Consider the following 21208-nt stretch of genomic DNA (forward strand, 5'->3'; position numbering starts at 1 on the left):
CATTCATGACCCCAGAACTGGGGAGTTCAAGGCAGTTAGAAAGAATGTGATGTACACAACATGTGTGAATGCACGTTCTCCGGAAGGGGAGAAGTCAATGAGGTGGGCTGAGTTGTTTGGTTCAGGCACTTCCCCAAAAGGCTGTTGGTGATCATTATACAAGCGGCCAATCGACAAATGGACAGCTGACCTCCAATGGAGGATTGGACCAAAGCCACCAATAGACATCTGGTGCACTGAAATCCAAGCGTTGGAGAGGCTTGTCCATTTTGTTCTGAGCCCGAGTCGTAGCTCATCTCTTCATACAGTGTCCAAGAATGATAGGGATGTTTACCCTGCTAACCAGCTGGTTTTCGGCCATGGGGGAGGTTTTCTCTTCCAGGCTGTTCATTCTAGGACAGTTTCAGGCACAGGGTTGTAGTAGTCCTACTCAACTTTCTGTCAGCAGTAGCGAGGTTAGCCATCTGGAAGACCAAGTAGAAATGTTTACAGAGACAGGGGTCTGTGGATGTGGTGGATATGCTCAAGGGGTTAGTGGCAGCAAGACTGAAGGTGGAGTTTTCCTACTACAGATTGCTAGGGAACCTTTTCATCCATACATGGGGTCTTCGGGGGGGGGGGGGGGGGGGGGGGCGTTGACAATGAGTGGGATCTGGAGTTGTTCCCTTAAACCCTCTCAAACTTCTGTTTTTCTCACAGGCTGGTACACATGAGCACAGTGGTGCTGGTGCATGATTTCAGATTGAATACTCATGTACTGTACAGTCTTGACCCAATAAAATGATTAAAAAGTACTTCTCTCACACACACACACACACACACACACACTCTCTCCCTGGTTCTCTCTCACGTGTACACATACACACACACCATGCCAGGCTCATGAGTCCAATCATCATTCTCTCTGAGTGATATGTATTATGGTGGGAGCTGTGGGACTGGAGTGGGGAATAGATGGACTGGGCAAGAGGATCAGATGTGTATTATTGGGTTCTCTGTGTCTCTGGCACCAGCTATTATGATCAGTGTGCAGGTGCACATTTTTTCACTGTCAGGTCTGGAGAATTAGTGACCCGAGTGCAGCTAACCTTATCGAAGACACACATACACTAACTCTGACTGACGGATATAAAGACCCACAATTTATCCACCAGTGTGTCTGCACAGACACAGACATATCAGACGCTATGAAAACATAGTGAAACACTACCCTTCATGTTTAGCTCATTGAAGGACACTTCAGACAGTATAGAGTTACAGTGAGGAGCAGTCATTTATGACTGGAGTCTGGGTCTGTCTGGGGGGAGACAACAGGAGACCTCAGCCCTCCTCTTCCTCCTCCCCTCTCCTCATCCATGTCCTCCTTCTGCTCCCCTCCTCTTCCACCTCCTCTCTTTGGTTTTTATTTATCTTTCCACACAACAGGAGAGGAACGTAACAGGCAGAGCAAAGCAGACTGTCCCAGCCTCCAGACCAGCTCCAGATACAAAACATTCTCAACGACTCAGCTGCACTGTCTTCCAATGATGAATGAGAGCTGTGTCCCTCGCCAAGCTAGCCAAGGACATTTATGACCCTTTTGTTTTTCCCTTTTAATTTTTCAACAGATTTTTTAAATCATTTTTTCACATCTCTAACAGTTGGTTTTGTTAAAATTTTATGGCCTATGTGGACAGTTGTCACATTGTGGTCTGGTCAAAATTTCTGGGCAACCTCTTATCCCCAAACACACTGCTAGAGTGAGGTTCTTTTTTTCAAAATAGGCCTAAACAGATCAGGCAATTAATTTGATAAAATCATCAGAGACCCATCATCAAGACCTCTACAAGTGTGCTTACTAATCATCTAGTCCCAGCGCTACTGCCAGCATGTTTACTTCATATAACAACACAGAAATACATTAAAATACCATCAGAAGCCCATCAGGACATCTACAAGTAGTCCAACTAATCAGCAATCCCAGATGCTCTCGACAGCGTTTAACAGTCGTTACAAGGTCTTTCCAGGCCCTTATTACGCTACAGCATGCAGCTAAAGCCTTCTGAGTGGGGCAGGGCATGGAGGTCCATAGAGGACAGTCAGCTAGTCAGCAGACCTGTGTTCAAATACATGTGTATTTGAGTATTTGTTATTTAAATACTTTGTTCTGTGTATTGAGTATTTTCAAATACACAGCCCAAAACAAGTACTTTTATTTTAGTCTTTGAATGATTTTTTTTTTTTTTTTTTAAATAGTCAACCAAATTGTACTTGAATGTATTTTTCAAAAATGGTTTAAAATACTATTTTCAAATACCTGGGTTAAAAGTATGGGAGTATATTTGAGTCAGTGTATTTTACTATTTTAAAATACTTTCCAAGTGTTTTTCCAAATGCATTCTAATATTCAACTACTTATTTTTCTCAAATAAAGGCTATCTGAATAAACCTGTTTTTAAATGTATTGAAGAGTAATTGAAATACCTGAAATACTATTTGAACCCAGGTCTGCTACTCAGGGCAGGCTGTGTGTTGTTGCTGAGTGACCATCTTAATGATTCCTCAGCATAAACTCAGCAACTCTACTAAGGCCTCAGAGACTTAGCCGTCTCATCCCATATTAACCCTGCCTGCTCTATACACACCATGTGTTGTCATCTGGCTAGCCTCATCCACCCTTGGATATGGACTGTGCTGTGCTATGTTTTTATGGCAGCATTAATGTTCTAGACCAGCATGCTTCACTCAAATGTGTCGCTCAAATCTCCCACTCTACATGACTCAATGAACTCTGTGTACACATATTTCAATGTATGTATTTAGCCTAATTGTATGTAAAAGTGTGTCCATGTGCGGCACCTACTTTGAGGCGGCAGTGACTCTTCTTACCTCTAGGGGCCTACTACAGCACTAAGACCATAAAGATGGATATCTTACATAAACCAGACCCACCTGGCCTGACTCCCAGTGGAGAGACTGCTGTATACCGTAAGCTCAGAAGCATCTGGGAAGGAGGAGGACTGACCCTCTCTCACCTCGTCTGCCCCCTTCCCCACCTCCCCCTGTCCCCCAGAGCTGGGCTTTCTGAGGGTTCAAACAGGGAGAAATGGGAGGAGAAGGAGGATGAAGAGGAGGGGGAGGGAGGCAGGGAGGGTGGGAGGAGAGGAGGTGGGGGTTCCAGTCCAAAACCCAGCTCCGTAACTGTGGAATTAATGGAGGTTAGGGTATTCATTTAATACTCCTATCAGTCTGTGCTGTAGATCGATTATACCTGTGCTGTGCTGTCCCACTGAAAGGCCAGTAGGCCACTGTAAGCCCCCAGGAGGGCCAGTCGTAGACAAGAGTGACTCAACCATCCTTTAATCCCTCTGTCGGTCTATGTCTGCAGATATCAGTCTGTTTCTATAGCAAAACAAATGGCTACAGTAGACACTGATGATTGTGTTAATGATTGCATGTGTCCAAAAGATTAAAAGAGAGGCAGAACTTATTCCCATTCCCTCACAGCTAAATAACAGTCCAGTATCTATACATATTAGGCTACTTACTCTGGGCCAAACGCTTAGCATAGAGGGTCTCTCTGAAGAAGGCCACCTATTTCCATTCTAGACTGCTTCTTCTGATGCTTCATATAGCCAATACTATGTTACTACAAGCAAACTAGCAAACAGACACAGATACGCTCATAAATTATGAATAAGCATGTGTAGCTCTCGGGCTTCGCGTATTATCGACATGCACAGACATAACGTTCTATTTTCAACAGCACTGTCACAACACAGGTGCTCTGTACAACAACCTGTTCCAGTCTGTTTCTGCTGCGTGTTTGGCATGACAACAACTAGGAAGTTGGCTGCTAGACAGAGCTAAAAACAGACTGACCACCAGGTTACAGCACTCCACAAACAAGCTAACAACCTGATAGCACAACAAACAGCCACTTCCACATGCTGTAGTATTCTTATCAATAAGGAAATAATGACAACATTGAACAAAGAGCCAGAATTGAGCCCCAGACAGTGTCTCTATGGGCCAATAAACCAGGGTATGACTGACTTAGGGTTAGTTACAGAGGGAATAATAGGAAACTGTAGCTGAATACTGGAGAACAGAGTCAGTTGTAAAGAATACGATGGGAGACAGAGTGCTGGTTTCAAGTGCAGGGTGCAGCAGGTGTTTATTTGCAAAGGACCACAGGAGGAGGCAGGTAGTTGGGTCCAGGGACAGGGACAGGCAGAAGGTCATACACAGAGACTCCAAAAAGGTAACAGTACAGGCAGGGAAAAGGCTAATAACGTAGTCTGTGAGATCAGGCAAGAGGTTGACGACAGGAAATCTGATAGGCTAAAGTACAGGCAGGGAATAGGTAAAAAACGTTGTTAGTGAGGATGGCCAAAAACTATGATACACATGAGGACTTTCATCACATATCCAGTGGGTCAGAAGTTTACATACACTTAGTATTTGGTAGCATTGCCTTTAAATTGTTTAACTTGGGTCAAACGTTTCAGGTAGCCTTCCACAAACTTCCCACAATAAGTTGGGTGGATTTTGTCCCATTCCTCCTGACAGAGCTGGTGTAACTGTGTCAGGTTTGTAGGATCCTTGCTCGCACACGCTTTTTCAGTTCTGCCCACACATTTTCTATAGGATTGAGGTCAGGGCTTTGTGATGGCGACTCTAATAACTTGACTTTGTTGTCCTAAAGCCATTTTGCCACAACTTTGGAAGTATGCTTGGGGTCATTGTTCATTTGGAAGACCCATTTGCGACCAAGCTTTAACTTCCTGACTGATGTCTTGAGATTTTGCCTCAAATAATTTTTCTGCCTCATAATGCCATCTATTTTGTGAAGTGCACCAGTCCCTCCTGCAGCAAAGCACCCCCACAACATGATGCTGCCACCCCCGCCCTTCACGGTTGGGATGGTGTTCTTCGGCTTGCAAGCCTCCCCCTTTTTCCTCCAAACATATCATTATGGCCATTATTGGTCATTATGGCCAAACAGTTATATTTTTGTTTCATCAGACCAGAGGACATTTCTCCAAAAAGTACGATCTTTGTCCCCACGTGCAGTTGCAAACCGTAGTCTGGCTTTTTTATGGTGGTTTTGGAGCAGTGGCTTCTTCCTTGCTGAGCGGCCTTTCAGGTTACGTCGATATAGGACTCGTTTTACTGTGGATATAGATACTTTTGTGCCTGTTTCCTCCAGCATCTTCACAAGGTCCTTTTCTGTTGTTCTGGGATTGATTTTCACTTTTCACACCAAAGTACGTTCATCTCTAGGAGACAGAACGCATCTCCTTCCTTAGTGGTATGACAGCTGTGTGGTCCCATGGTGTTTATAGTTGCGTACTATTGTTTGTACAGATGAACGTGGTACCTTCAGGCGTTTGGGAATTGCTCCCAAGGATGAAGCAGACTTGTGGATGTCTACAATTTTTTTCTGAGGTCTTGGCTGATTTCTTTTGATTTTCCCATGATGTCAAGCAAAGAGGCACTGAGTTTGAAGGTAGGCCTTGAAATACATCCACAGGTACACCTCCAATTGACTCAAATGATGTCAATTAGCCTATCAGAAGCTTCTAAAACCATGACATAATTTTCTGGAATTTTCCAAGCTGTTTAAAGGCACAGTCAACTTTGTGTATGTAAATTTCTGACCCACTGGAATTGTGATACAGTGAATTATAAGTTAAATCATCTCTGTAATTGTTGGAAATGGGTCATGCACAAAGTAGATGTCCTAACCGACTTGCCAAAACTATAGTTTGTTAACAAGAAATTTGCGGAGTGGTTGAAAAACAAGTTTTAACGACTCCAACCTAAGTGTATGTAAACTTCCGACTGTGTTCAGGGGCTGCGTTCAGGGGATCTATGTGTTTGAGAGTGTGACTTGGAAGCAGACGTTACATCAGTCATCTCTATCATGCAGATAAAAACAATTTACTGTCCTTAAAACCAATAAACTGACAAAAGCTATGGGATGGGGTGAGGGAGGGAAAAGCCCCTTCAATGTTGGCTTACAGAGAGGCTATCTAATGCCCACTATCTCTGGATGTGGGCATTTGTTGGTTTAGAGTTAGATACGAGGCTAGCTGGCAGTCCTCAAGGCAACATTATGATTGTAGCCAAATGTTATTAAATTGAGCAGGAAGATGGATGACGGACTACCAGGTGACGAGTGTGTATGTGTAAGAAATGTAATTAAAGACTGGAAAAAAGAGAGGTGAATAAATAAAGAGAGCAAACTGCCCTGGGAAAAGCAGAGAGATGGAGGAGGTGGGAAAAAAGGAGGGTGTGCACGTGGGTAGGTCGGTCACAATAGCATCCTGCAGGCAGTCTGAGGGGAACATTTCTAGTGCATGAGGGCCAATCCTTTGGGAGCGGGGCCAAACACAAGGCAAGACAATAGACAGACCCAGACCTGAGGCCAGACCCAGGCTGAGCCAAGCCTGGCTAGATCAAACCAGACCCAAAGTCTACAGACCAGGGCAAACCCCGAGGGCCTGAGGATTCATCTTCAAACAAACTCAAGAGACAGTTAGAAGAGCTCCCTGGAAATCCCCCTCTCTGAGGTCGCAATCTCTATGTTGTTCTAACTGAGCTTAGGAAAAAAATGGCTGAATCAATAGTCCTTTTCCTGCTGTGGTCTTTTTAGGGAAGCTCAAGAGGGAGGGCATACAGTGTCTTGTCCTTGACTGTGTGGTGTGTAGACACATGCTTAGCGAGGTCAGTGGGAAAGGTCATGTCAGCCACTGACGACCTGCAGCTCTTTACAGTTTTCAACTCTGATGTATTCCCTAGCAGAGCTTCCGTGACATGATGGGCCGTGACAGTTTTTCTGACAAACTGCTCTTTTTCTAGTTGAGTAGTTTCCCCTTGCCTCTGACCAAAACTAATGTCTTAAAGGTGGCCTCTATTTTGTTTTCCTTGAATCCTAACTAAGATATTACTACTGTCTTAATGCATGTTTACAATGGGAAAGACAAATGTGTTTAAAGGGGGTTTATAAGAGAAAAATAACCTCTAAATGATAGATTTGTTCCATTTAAAGGAGTCATAGGCTGCAACCCTAATGGTACCTATTATCTTTGGTCAAAAGTAGTGCACTATATAGGGAATAGGGTGCCATTTGGGACACACCCATAGAGTCATGTGTTGGCCCAATGGCCAGTCTTTGGGGGGCTGGCTGTGTATCTACAGTATCTTGACACAACTATGACCTCAGTGTACAGGATAGGGCAAGCGGATGGGATAGGCCTCGCTCTCTCTCTTTCCTGTGGGCAAGTGTGTCTGGGTTTCTGGATAAAGCTTGAACGTTTTACTGTCTATAAAATAAACTGTATGTTTAAGGGTAAGTAGTGTAGAAGAGCAAGACTGACCGCAAACATAGACCAATGGACAACCAGATAAGATGGCGCCAACAGACACGGCAGCCCTGCACTGAGAACCCAGCTGACAACCTCAGTAGGCTGAAGAAATTTGTCTTGGCCCCTAAGACCCTTACAAACTTTTACAAATGCACAATTGAGAGCATCCTGTCGGGATGTATCACCGCATGGTATGGCAACTGCACAACCCGCAACCGCAGCTCCAAAGCAACTTTGCAGTATTTCGGGTTTTTTGTGTGTTATATCTTACATTATTAGCCCAGAACAGTTTTTTGTGTTATTACATACAGCCGGAAATAACTTTTGAATATCAGAGCGGCGGTAACTCTCCAGCATTACGACCAGGAATACAACTTTCCAGAATTGGATCCTTTGTTCGTACCCCCCAGGGCAATTGAACTTATCCCAGAGGCTGCTCCAAGACAGCGGCGGCGGAGAAGAGGTATTCGGAGTGGACTTCTAGTCCGACTCAGGAGGCGTGCACACCATCCACCACTTCCGAGTATATTAGTACGTAATGTTCAGTCTCTGGACAATAAAGTAGACGAGCTCAGGGCGAGGATATCCTTCCAGAGCGACATCTGTAACATACTCTATTTCACGGAATCATGGCTCTCTCCGGAAAAACTGTCAGCTGGGTTCTCAGTACATCGCGCAGACAGGAATAAAGAACTCTCCGGTAAGAAGAAAGGCTGTGGTGTATGTTTCATGATTAACTAATCATGGTGTGATTGTGATAACATACAGAAACTCAAGTCCTTTTGTTCACCTGACCTAGAATACCTCACGATCAAATGCTGACCGTATTACCTCCCAAGACAATTTTCTTCGGTTATAGTCACAGCAGTGTATATTCCCCTTCAAGCCGATTCCACGACGGCCCTCAAGGAAATACACTGGCTTTTTGAAAACTGGAAGCCACATATCCTGAGGCCGAATTTATTGTAGCTGGGGATTTTAACAATGCAAATTTGAGGAAAATGCTACCGAAGTTCTATCACACATTGACTGTAGTACCTGCACTGCTAAAACACTCGACCACTGTAACTCCCCCTACAAGGACCTCCACCGCCCTCCCTTCGGCAAATCAGATCACAACTCCATTTTGCTCCTCCCTTCCTATAGGCAGAAACTCAAACAGGAAGTACCTGTGCTAAGGTCTACTCAACACTGATCTGACCAATCGGAATCAATGCTTCAAGTTTGTTTTGATCACGCTGACTGGGATATGTTCCGGGTAGCCTCTGAGATTAACATTGACATATACATGGACACGGTGACTGAGTTCAACAGGAAGTGTATAGGGGATGTTGTTCCCGCTCTGACTATTAAAACCTACCCAAACCAGGAACCATTCATAGATGGTGAACCGTTGACCTCAGGTGGTGAAGGTAGGAAACAACACCTCCACTTCGCTGATCCTCAACACAGGGGCCCCACAAGGGTGCGTGCTCAGCCCTCTCCTGTACTCCCTGTTCACCCATGACTGCATGGCCACGCACTCCTCCAACTCAATCATCAAGTTTGCAGACGACACAACAGTAGTGGCCTGATTACCAACAATGACGAGACAGCCTACAGGGAGGAGGTGATGGCCTTGGCGGAGTGGTGCCAGGCAAATAACTTCTCACTCAACGTCAACAAAACGAAGGAGCTGATCGTGGACTTCAGGAAACAGCAGAGGCAGCACACCCCATCCACATCGACGGGACCGCAGTGGAGAAGGTAAAACGCTTCAAGGTCCTCGGCCTATATATCACTGACAATCTGAAATGGTCCACCCACCCAGACAGTGTGGTGAAGAAGGCGCAATAGCACCTCATCAACCTCAGTAGGCTGAAGAAATTTGTCTTGGCCCCTAAGACCCTCACAAACTTTTACAAATGCACAATTGAGAGCATCCTGTCGGGATGTATCACCGCATGGTACGGCAACTGCACAACCCGCAACCGCAGGGCTCTCCAGAGGGTGGTGCAGTCTGCCCAACCCATCACCGGGGGCACACTGACTGCCCTCCAGGACACCTACAGCACCCGATGTCACAGGAAGGCCAAAAAGATAATCAAGGACATCTGAAAAACAGCTTCTATCTCAAGGCCATCAGACTGTTAAATAGCCAGCTACCACCCGGTTACTCAACCCTGCAACTTAGAGGCTGCTGCCTTATATACATAGACATGGAATCACTGGCCACTTTAATAATGGAACACAAGTCACTTTAATAACGTTTACATACTGCTTTACTCATTTCATATGTACACTACCGTTCAAAAGTTTGTGGTCACTTAGAAATGTCCTTGTTTTTGAAAGAAAAGTTCATTTTTGGTACATTAAAATAACATCAAATTGATCAGAAATACAGTGTAGACAATGTTAATGTTGTAAATGACTACTGTAGCTGGAAACGGCAGATTTTTTATGGAATATCTACATAGGCGTACAGAGGCCCATTATCAGCAACCGTCACTCCTGTGTTCCAATGGCACATTATGTTAGCTAATCCAAGTTTATCATTTTAAATGGCTAATTGATCATTAGAAAACCATTTTGCTATTATGTTAGCACAGCTGAAAACTGTTGTCCTGATTAAAGAAGCAATAAAACTGGCCTTCTTTAGACTAGTTGAGTATCTGGAGCATCAGCATTTGTGGGTTCGATTACAGGCTCAAAATGGCCAGAAACAAATAACTTTCTTCTGAAATTCATCAGTCTATTCTTGTTCTGAAAAATGAAGGCTATTCCATGCGAGAAATTGCCAAGAAACTGAAGATCTCGTACAACGCTGTGTATTACTCCCTTCACAGAACAAACGGGCTCTAACCAGAATAGAAAGAGTGGGAGGCCCCGGTGCACAACTGAGCAAGAGGACAAGTACATTAGAGCGTTTAGTTTGAGAAACAGACGCCTCACAAGTCAACTGGCAGCTTCATTAAATAGTACCCGCAAAACACCAGTCTCAACGTCAACAGTGAAGAGGCGACTCCGGGATGCTGGCCTTCTAGGCAGAGTTGCGAAGAAAAAGCCATATATCTGTCCAGTGTCTGTGTTCTTTTGCCCATCTTAATCTTTTATTTTTATTGGCCAGTCTGAGATATGGCTTTTTCTTTGCAACTCTGCCTAGAAGGCCAGCATCCCGGAGTCGCCTCTTCACTGACCGACAGTCTACTGAGAGACAGACCAGAGAGATGGATGGCTGGATCAATGGATGGGAACAAATAAATAGAAGATAGATATCACATACTGTATAAAATAATAGAGTCGAATAGAAAATAATATACAGTACATGGAGGGCATCAGAACATAAACAGGAAGTGTGGTCTCACCGATTTCCTCTCGGCCTTGAGTTCCGTGAGGTACCGCAAAAGTTCTGTGATGATCTGAGAGGTCAGGTTCTCAGCGATGACTTCGTGCTGACCTGCGTAGTCGTTCAGCTCATTCAGTGTCGACAGGAAGGCCCGGCATGACGTGTACCTGACAGGTCAGAGGTCACAGAAAGTGATGTCAGAGGAGGGGCTGACACAGCAATTGATGTGTCATGACAACATGCTCAAATAGTGTCATTCATTGAAGAAGAAAAAAAAACTATCAATGATTTGCAATGGTCGCATTGCAAAGTCTCAAACTCACTTGTTCTCCTCCTCCTCTTTTGAGTTCTTCTTGGGTTGATACTTCTTTGATAGATTCCTGTGAGGAGAGAAGAACCATAGCTCTGTTATTTCAGTACTGAGTAACAATATGTTGGCTAGTTTCTACTATTTTAACAATAGGTATACTATCCCATTGGGTTGATACAATAGGACAGCAGGCGGCTGAACATACCCTAACTCTACTGTATGCCTCCTCCATTACTGATGTCCATGTCACTGTGCCAATGGATCATCCACTACTGTTCAATCTGCCAGAGTGCTTTATACCATTGCCCCCCTCCCCTCCCCACATCCATCCTCCATCCTCCATGAATACACAATCAGTCACCAAGAAGATGCATGAGACGAGTGAGTAGAATAGAACAAGCCAGCACTAGTAGAATGCTGAAAAGGGGGGGTTATGGTTAGGGCCAGAAGATTTTCCAGACCACGTGACCTGGCCAGGACAAAATCTCTGTCTCTCTCGCTTCCTTCCTTCCTTCCTTTCTTCCTTCCTCTCTTTAACCCTCACTCTGTCTCCTTCATTTCCCCTGTCGCTTTCCCTCTGTCAGCCTCTCTCGCTGTGTGTTTGTTTGCTAGCGATAGTCGGCGCAGCTCCTCACCTATTTCTGGTTATAGCTCTGTACCTGCTATATGTCACACAGTTTAATAACCGTCACATGCACGCACTCCGCACATGCACGCACACACAGTAGGTTACTCAATCTACACTGAGTGTACAAAACTTTAGGAACACCTTCCTAATATTGAGTTGCAGCCCCTTTTGCCCTCAGAACAGCCTCAATTCATCGCGACATGGACTCTACAAGGTTTTCACAGGGATGCTGGCCCATGTTGACTCCAATACTTCCCACAGTTGTTTCAAGTTGGCTGGACGTCCTTTGGGTGGTGGACCATTCTTGATACACACGGGAAACTGTTGAGCGCAAAAAACCCAGCAGTGTTGCAGTTCTTGACACACTCAAACCGGTGCGCCTAGCACCTACTACCATACCCCGTTCAAAGGCACTTAAATATTTTGTCTTGCCCATTCCCCCTCTGAATGGCACACATACACAATCCATGTCTCAACTGTCTCAAGGCCTAAAAACTATTCTTTAACCTGTCTCCTCCCATTCATCTACAATGATTGAAGTGGACGTAACAAAGTGACATCAATAAGAGATCATAGATTTCACCTGGATTCACCTGGTCAGTCATTGTCATGGAAAGAGTAGGTGTTTTGTACACTCAGTGTATGTACAGTAGACTCTACCAGACAGCCAATAAAAACAGGTAAACCAATTAGAAGAATCCACCTAGAAACGGCAACACACCACACAAGCCAATTAGACTTCAGCAGACAGATGCAGAGCGAATCAGGAAGCAATGAGGCATGCTGCTCGGCAGCCAGGCAGAGAATGGTGAGTCATATCAGGGCTCCACTATGCCACCATTTTACTCGCATATGCACCTAAATATTTTGCCGTGCGACCTGGAACTTTTTATTTAGGAGGACCAGTACACCTCGAAAAATGAAGGATTCTAGCTTCATTACTTGAAATATTTTTTCATTGTGCTCCTAAATGTATTTGTGTGCACTGACATTTTTCAACTTCGGAGCACATGTGTTCCTTGTAAAGAGCGTAGATCAAATCAAATGTTATTTGTCACATGCGCCGAATACGACAGGTGTAGAATATACCGTGAAATGCTTACTTACAAGCCCTTAACCAACAAGACAGTTGAAGAAACAGAGTTAAGAAAATACTTACTAAATAAACTAAAGTACATATTTTTAAATAAAAACTAACACAATAAAATAACAGGGGGTACCGGTACCGAGTCAATGTGCTGGGGTACAGGTTAGTCGAGGTAATTTGTACATGTAGGTAGGTGTAAAGTGACTATTCATAGATAATAAACAGCGAGTAACAGCAGTGTAAAAACAAAGAGGGGGGGGATGTGTCAATGTAAATGGTCCGGATGGCCATTTGATTAGTTGTTCAGCAGTCTTATGGCTTGGGGTTAGAAGCTGTTAAAGAGCCTTTTGGACCTAGACTTGGCGCCCTGATAGCGCTTGCCGTGCGGTAGCAGAGAGAACAGTCTATGACTTGGGTCTTTGACAATTTCATGGGCCTTCCTCTGACACTGCCTAGTATATATGTCCTGGATTGCAGGAAGCTTGGCCGCAGAAATGTACTGGGCTGCTACCCACTACCCTCTGTAGCGCCTTACAGCCGAATGCCGAGCAGTTGCCATACCAGGCGGTGATGCAACCGGTCAGGATGCTCTCTTGTCGTGCCCTCTTCACGACTTTCCTGGTGCGTTTGGACCCCGCATATTGTAGCTAGGTCTTCTCACTCATGCATGGTGTGTTGTTTACTATGCTGATGTTTGGACCATTAACCCTCTCATTGGGAATAGAGGTCAGGTCGCACATGGTGAGCACAATGAAGGTCAATAGAAACACTAGAATATCAACAGAACCCCTGCGACGTCGTGGTTATTAATATTAATGGTCAATGGGGGAAAAAAAGATATGAAACGACTGCTGCCTCTTCAACGACTAAGCTACTGCAGCAATATAATAGAGGCAATACTAATAATACTGGTACGACAACTGTAATGGCCATTGACAGTAGCAAAGGTCACTATTAGACTACCATGTAGGCCTAACTCTGCCACTGAGACATGCATAGGCCTATGAGTTCCTCCTCGACAGTACTAGCATTTAAATGCCACGCATGGGATGGGTTTAAAAAAATGAATGAACGAATCATGGATGTGGTAAAAACACTACAGCATGTCTGCTCGTTCGCTCTCGCTCTCTCGCTCTCTCTCTCTCTCCCCTTCACCACAACCCCCTACTATTCTCCCCTGGTGTCTGCTCTGTTGCCAGGCAGATCTACCTCTTCCCCCGCTCTTCTTCGTTTTCTCTCTTGCTTTTACCCTGGCTGCCTCTCATGGCCAGATGTCATTTCAAAATGCATTTGGCTTTCCTCCTCCTCCATAGAGTATTTAACCAACACACAGACAGACAGGGGGTGCTCATAAGACTTAACAAGGATTAGACCAGTGTGTGTGTGTGCCCCATATTTGGTGATACTGTGTCATTTTCTCTAGACAGTGTGTTTGTAACACCCACACCCCCATTCTTCTTAGTAGTATGCACAATGATAGTCCTTAGCCGACTGTACTCTACTGTACTGTGGATTATGCCAATGTGTGTTACTGTGCTTGGGGGAGGAAACGCAATGCACTGTAGCCTTCTGTACTATATTGAAACATTGTGCGTGTTTATCCATTCGGTACAGTGGAGGAGGATTTAACCTAGATTATACCAGCGCATGCTGTTTGGTTTGGTGAAATGGTAGGCCTAATGGTACTGTGCACTGCGTATTGTGCAGCCAGCCATGCCGTCTGTCTACACACTATATCATGCACGGTTTTAAATACAGTGACCTCCAAAAGTATTGGGACAGTGACAATTTTGTTGTTGTTTTGGCTCTGTACTCCAGCACTTTGGATTTGAAATGATACAATGACTATAAGGTTAACGCACAGACTGTCCGCACAAACATCATACCCCCCCAAAATGCTAACCTCCCCTGTTAATGTAATGGTGAGAGGTTAGCATGTCTTGGGGGTACGATATTTCTGTCTAACTTTCTCACTCATCCTTATTCACGATCCATTCATAGTCATTGTATCATTTCAAATCCAAAGTGCTAGAGTAGAGTCAAAACAGCCAAAAATGAGTCACTGTCCCAATACTTTGAGCTCACTGTATGCATCTGGTCTAATTTTCGACCATTTCTCTTTTGATAATGTCTCTTGATGCATTGTAGTGTCATGTTATCTGCAGAGCAGAGCGAGGTGTTTGTCTTGTTGAGCAGTCCATTCTAATAGCTGATGCAGAGGTGCTAACCATCTGTGAGATATTTCATAAACAGCAGAGAGCTGTCGCCATGTTCAGGCCCAGAGACCATATAACAGATCTATCAAAGATTTAACAGACGCCACAGCTCTATCAGAACTCACATGGACAAGGTCAAGCTGCAGCAGAATTACAGCAGTGAGGCGAAAAACCTCAAAAAGGTTAAAGAGAGGGAGGGGGGGTCAAAGAGACAAACACAGGGTAGAAGAGAGGCAGGAAAGAGAGGGAGGGGAAGAAAAAGAGAAAAAGAAAAAATCTATGAATCTAACTTCCTCCAGCATAGAGGTGTGACGAGGAGCGGATGATCAAAGGGCCAATTTCATTAGCGTTTATTAGATCTAGGAGGACTAGGAGTGATCCAGGTAGGTTCAATCTGCTTTAACGAGCTAAATTGATTGGTGGGAGAATAATTTGTCCAAAGATACACATACAATGATGCACATTGTGTCAAAAAAATAACAGAATAACCTTGTTGAAGCTTTAGAAACAGGGCTATCCATTCTGTAATTTGTAAATCATATTTTTCTGTGATAGCAGTAGGTCATGTGGGTGAGAAACAAATGTGTTTGTGTAAGCAGAGTCAATGAAAACATCCAACCGCCACAAATGCAGAAGGTCAGGTTCCATAAAGCACATCTATGGAGCGATTTCAGAAATTGTACTTGAATTGAATATATTTGAATTTGAATATTTGAATGTTTAATACACAAATAAAACAATTGAATTCAGAAATTGTACTTGTATTTCATGATTTGAAACTGAATTGAATGAATATTGCATTCAGTTTTAAAATGACAATTCAATATTTATATATTCCGTTTGAATATGGTAGTTATTGCATTCATTGTCTGTGTATCAAGTTGACAAACTATAATTTCAAGTTATTCCAAGTTTCATAAATTCAACTTCTCAGATGCATTCAGATTCAGTTCTCTAAATTCAGATTCAAAACCAGAGACAACATCCTGGTACCAGCTAGGAATGGTAGAGGAGAACACAGATGAAATCAAACACTCTCTGTGGTAAACATACGTTTTCTGGCGGTTTCTGAAGCCAATTTGGCTCTAATGTTTGAACCACTTTAGCTATAAGCTATGATGACCCCATTCCTGAAAGCTAAGAATCTCTGGAGCTGTCACGTCCTGACCAGTAAAAGGGGTTATTTGTTATTGTAGTTTGGTCAGGGCGTGGCAGGGGGTGTTTTTCTGTGTGTTTTGGGGTTTTGGGCATTCTATGTCCTTTTTTCTATGTTTTTGTATTTCTTTATTTTGGCCTGGTATGGCTCTCAATCAGGGACAGCTGTACATTGTTGTCGCTGATTGGGAGTCATACTTAGGCAGCCTGTTTTCCTTTGGGGTTTTGTGGGTAGTTGTTTTCTGTCTTGTGTGTGTTCACCTGGCAGAACTGTTGGCTTTCGTTTTCTTGTTTGTTTTAAAGTGTTTTATTAAATATAATTATGACCACTTACCACGCTGCATCTTGGTCCCCTCTTCCAGACGATTGTTACAGAACCTCCCACCACAACTGGAACAAGCAGCGTGCTCGGGAGGAGATGGACACCTGGTCTCATCAGGAGTGGATTGGGAGGAAAGACTGGACTTGGGGCCAGGTGATCGACAGATATCGGAGCCTACCCGGGAAGAACGAGAGACAGCCCCAAAAAATTTTTTGGGGGGGGGGGCACACGGGTAGTTTGGCTGGACCAGGGGTGAGGCCTGAGACAACTACCCGTGCTTTTTGTGGTAAGCATGTGCCTGCCTCTCGCACTCTCTCTCCAGTGCGCCTGCCCAGCCCAGTACGTCCTGTTCCTGCTCCTCGCACTAGCCTTGTAGTGCGCACTCCCCGTCCAGAGCCTCCGGCGACAGTTCCCCGTCCAGAGCCTCCGGCGACAGTTCCACGTCCTGAGCCTCCGGCGACAGTTCCACGTCCTGAGCCTCCGGCGACAGTTCCCCATCCTGAGCCTCCGGCGACAGTTCCCCGTCCTGAGCATCCTGCGACAGTTCCCCGTCCAGAGCTTCCGGCGACGTTTTACAGTCCGGCGCCTGCAGAGACGGCCTACAGTCCGGAGCCTACAGAGACGGCCTACAGTCCGGAGCCTACAGAGACGGCCTACAGTCCGGAGCCTACAGAGACGACCTACAGTCCAGAGCCTACAGAGACGGCCTACAGCCCTGAGCCTCAGCCTGGTGAGTCCTGTGCCTGCGCCCAGAGCCAGGTCTCCTGCAAGTCTCCCCAGCCTGGTGCGTCCTGCGCCAGAGCCGCCTGCCCGTCCGGCGCAGCCAGAGCCCGCCCCACCCCGTCCTGCGCAGCCAGAGCCACCCGCCCATCCGGCGAAGCCAGAGCCGCCCGCCTGTCCAGCGCAGCCAGAGTCGCCCGCTCTAGAGGCGCCACCTAAGTGGGGTGAGCCAGTGGTGGAGCGGGGTCTGTGTCCCGCTCCTGAGCCACCTCCATAGGGGGGAGGATTGGGGAGGGGGGGTGTAGCACAAGAACCGTCATTGACGGTGGCCACCCTCCCTTCCCTCCCTTTAGTTTGGGGTTATTGTTTTGTGAGTTTTTGTTTCAGGTGCATTCGGGGTCTGCACCTTTGGGGGGGGGGGGGGTACTGTCACGTCCTGACCAGTAAAAGGGGTTATTGTAGTTTGGTCAGGGCGTGGCAGGGGGTGTTTTTCTGTGTGTTTTGGGCATTCTATGTCCTTTTTTCTATATTTTTGTATTTCTTTGTTTTGGCCTGGTATGGCTCTCAATCAGGGACAGCTGTACATTGTTGTCGCTGATTGGTTTTCTTGTTTGTTTTAAAGTGTTTCATTAAATATAATTATGACCACTTACCACGCTGCATCTTTGTCCCCTCTTCCAGACGATCGTTACAGGAGCATGGATGTGCTTGTTGTTGCCTTCTATGAAGATGTAGTTAAATAGCCCTGTCATAGCCCGTCTAAGGATAGCCTTTCCACTCCCTATTTAATCTTGCTCTTGTGACTGACTGGGTTCGAACCAGGTCTCCTGCATGTCACAAGACTGTTAGCCCACTTAGATGAAGCCCATAGGGATTAGTTCAGGAAGCTAACACAAGTCTTCAAGTCTTGGTTACATTTCACCCCTCTTTGACCTCATACTCAGAGATCACAGCACCAATATAACTGACTGGGTCGAAATCAGGCCTACTGCACAACAACAACACTTTCTGTGGCAAACAGAAGCAGAAGGATCTGTACACTCCATTTAATTAGAGTGCAACAGAGGCGGTTTGGTGATCCATCCATGTGATGAGTAACCTCATAATTACCAGACTGATTACCGCGTGTAGCGAACCATTCATGTAAGCTCGTGGGATCAGACTGCCCGTGAGGCTATGTAATGAACAACCTTGGCTGAGACATGAAGACGTGTGTTAGTTTGACTGACTGGGTTCTAACACAGGTCTCCTGTGCACTAGAAAATGCAGCTTTCTTATCACACGAGCATGGTCACAGAACCACCTGTGTTACACTTCACCCTCCTTTGACCTACTTGAAGAGATCCATCCAAGTCACAGGACCAATGACCAACAGTCTCAACCGAGTCAAATGTTAACCAGGGGCAGACTGGGACCAAAAGCTGGCCCTGGCATTTTGAACACACCGGCCCATTCTTTTCCGTGCGGCTCCCATTATTAGCCAAATAACTTTACGCAAAAAACTCATGTTAGACAGGCCCACTGGGCGAAAAATTTACCAGTCTATCTGGCATTTGCATGAAATGCCAGATGGCCAGTCTGCCCTGCTTGAAACTAGAATGTCTAACACAAACTAACACGTCAAACCAACACGTCTTCAGGTCGCAGGCAAGGTTCTCATCACATAAGCATGGATCACCAAACCACGCCAAGTCACTTTGCTGGATTTTGAAGACTTGTATTAGTGTAGCAGATATTTCAAAGTATCGCAACCTTGCGCAATTTGAAGTAGGCCTTTTTTTAATAGCATGATGGGTTGAAATGCTTCAGGAGGGCGGTCACATGTGTTTTCTAGGCAGAAGTCCTAAGTTCGAGTCTCCATATGAGCTGAATCAGGGCGAAGCGGTATTCGCTAAGCAGGCAGCGTGACGTCCATTACAATGGTGTCACTGGACTCGGATCTACAGTTGCGCTGGTTCGACCGCTGGGGTCGCTGTGGGGTGAGTTAAGGAGGTGAATGTAGCAGATAGGGATCTGTGAAACTCACTTATCAGCCTGAAGTGTCGCTCCTTGCACAATTTTCAATAGCGCGGTGGGTTGGAGTGCATCAGGTGAGCGGTCACGTGTTTGTGAGGCAGAGGTCCTGAGTTTGAGTCTCGGTATGAGCTAAATCATGGGGAAAGGGTACTCGTTCAGCAAGCATCGTGTCGTCCTTTACATGAACTTATCTTTATAGGCTTTAACTAAGTGGGCTAACTCAGTCTTGTGACACGCAGGAGACGAGTTCTAACCCAGTCAATCACAAAAGCAATATTAAATAGGGAGTGGAAAGGCTACCCTTAGAAGGGCTATGACAGGGCATTTCAACTATACTGAACAAAACTATACTAACGCAAAATGCAATAATTTCAAAGATTTTTACAGTTCATATAAAGTCAATCAGTCAATTGAAATAAATTCATTAGGCCGCAATCTATTGATTTCACATGACTGGGAATACAGATTTGCATCTGTTGGAACAGATATTTAAACCTATGGCCTGTGGAATGTTGTCCCACTCGTCTTCAATGGCTGTGCAAAGTTGCTGGATATTGGCGGGAACTGGAACACACTGTCGTAGACGTCAATCTAGAGCATCCCAAACATGCTCAATGTTAAATAAAGGTTAAATAAAATAAAAATAATAATAATAAAAAAAGCCCAAACATGCTCAATAGGTGAGATGTCCAGTGAGTATGCAGGCCACGGAAGAACTGGAACATTTTTAGCTTCCAGGAATTGTGTACAGATCCTTGTGACATGGGGCCGTGCATTATCATGCTGAAACATGAGGTGATGGCGGCGGATAAATGGCACAACAATGGGCCTCAGGATCTCACCACGGTATCTCTGTGCATTCAAATTGCCTTCAATAAAATGCAATTGTGTTCATTGTTCGTAGCTTATGCCTGCCCATATCATAACCCCACCACCACCATGGGGCACTCTGTTCACAACGTTGACATCAGCAAACCGCTCGTCCATACGACGCCATACACATGGTCTGCGGTTGTGAGGCTGGTTGGCACTGAAATCGCTCCATAAAATACTATCTCTGTGTTACAGATACCAAAGTCAGACACAGACAGAAACTAATTAGGGAATGTGGTGTGTGTGCGCTATGCATGCAAACAGAGAGTGAGGAACTACTAGTTCTATTATCTCCTTGGTAAAGGAAGATTTATCTAGAAAGAGAAGGAGGTGGGGTTAGGGGTGCAGAGGAGGGGTGCTGGATGGGGGTTGGTCAGTAGTCAGTACTTAGAGTCTTTAGCCCTCTTATGGGCCCTCTCTAGGGAACGAGATAAGGGATTTGGGGGAAGATCCCTGCTGCTTGTTGTTGGGGTGTAAGAGGACTTAGGAAGAGTATCCCCCTCACCCCTACCCTCCTTCCTGGGGAACCAAATCCCCAAATGTGGGTTGATGGAATTTGAGGGGAGGAAGAGCGCAGGTTTAAAAGGGGGGGCGGGACTAAACCACTGACACTCCCCCGTGATTGGAAAAAAATTAATGTGGGTCAGCACTGGCTGGGGATGATAATAATGATACCTCGTCACTATGGCAACACATGCCCCCAACCCACCCCCCACCTTGCCGCCAACCTTACTTCCTCTCGCCTCCAGCGGAAAACAGCGAGAGAAAAACACTATCGTGCCAGAGAGAGAGAGAGAGAGAGAGAGAGAGAGAGAGAGAGAGAGAAATGAGAGAGTGAGATGCAGAGAGAAACAAAGAAAGAGAGACCGAGAGAGAAACAGACAGCTAGAGAGAGAGAGAGAGAGAGAGAGAGAGAGAGATGGAAAGAAAGAGAGACAGACTACCACTCCAGGCATCATTGTTCTGTTTATTTAGCCCTCCACCTGACTAAAGCTAACATCGCTGAGTCTGCCAGGCTCTCTGATACGACCTCACTATAACCAACACAGTAGCGATGTGCTCACTGCAGGCTGAATGAGATGAACACCGTCAAACTTTCATTGTCTTTGCCTGTGTGGAAGCATGACATGCTTGTTTTTAACGGCAGTGAAATATCTTATATGTTATAATTATGTTATACTCTGTATGCTGAAGAAGGCTGAGA

The 21208-nt window shown here is 45.3% G+C and overlaps 1 protein-coding gene across 21 annotated transcripts in view; it reads right to left on the reverse strand.

Moving 5' to 3' along the window:
* Window positions 1-21208, reverse strand: part of LOC106562963 (formin-binding protein 1) — a 103618-nt gene that overhangs the window by 38955 nt on the left and 43455 nt on the right. For all 21 annotated transcript variants that reach the window (XM_082958099.1, XM_082958096.1, XM_082958095.1 and 18 more), the window contains exons 3-4: window positions 11001-11057; window positions 10697-10844 (exon numbers count right to left, since the gene is read on the reverse strand). In XM_082958099.1, the coding sequence (XP_082814225.1) occupies window positions 10697-10844; window positions 11001-11057 (205 nt within the window). The remainder of the gene's footprint in view (window positions 1-10696; window positions 10845-11000; window positions 11058-21208) is intronic.

Source organism: Salmo salar, chromosome 11 (assembly GCF_965601325.2).
Source record: "Salmo salar chromosome 11, fSalSal1, whole genome shotgun sequence".
NCBI lineage: Eukaryota > Metazoa > Chordata > Actinopteri > Salmoniformes > Salmonidae > Salmo > Salmo salar.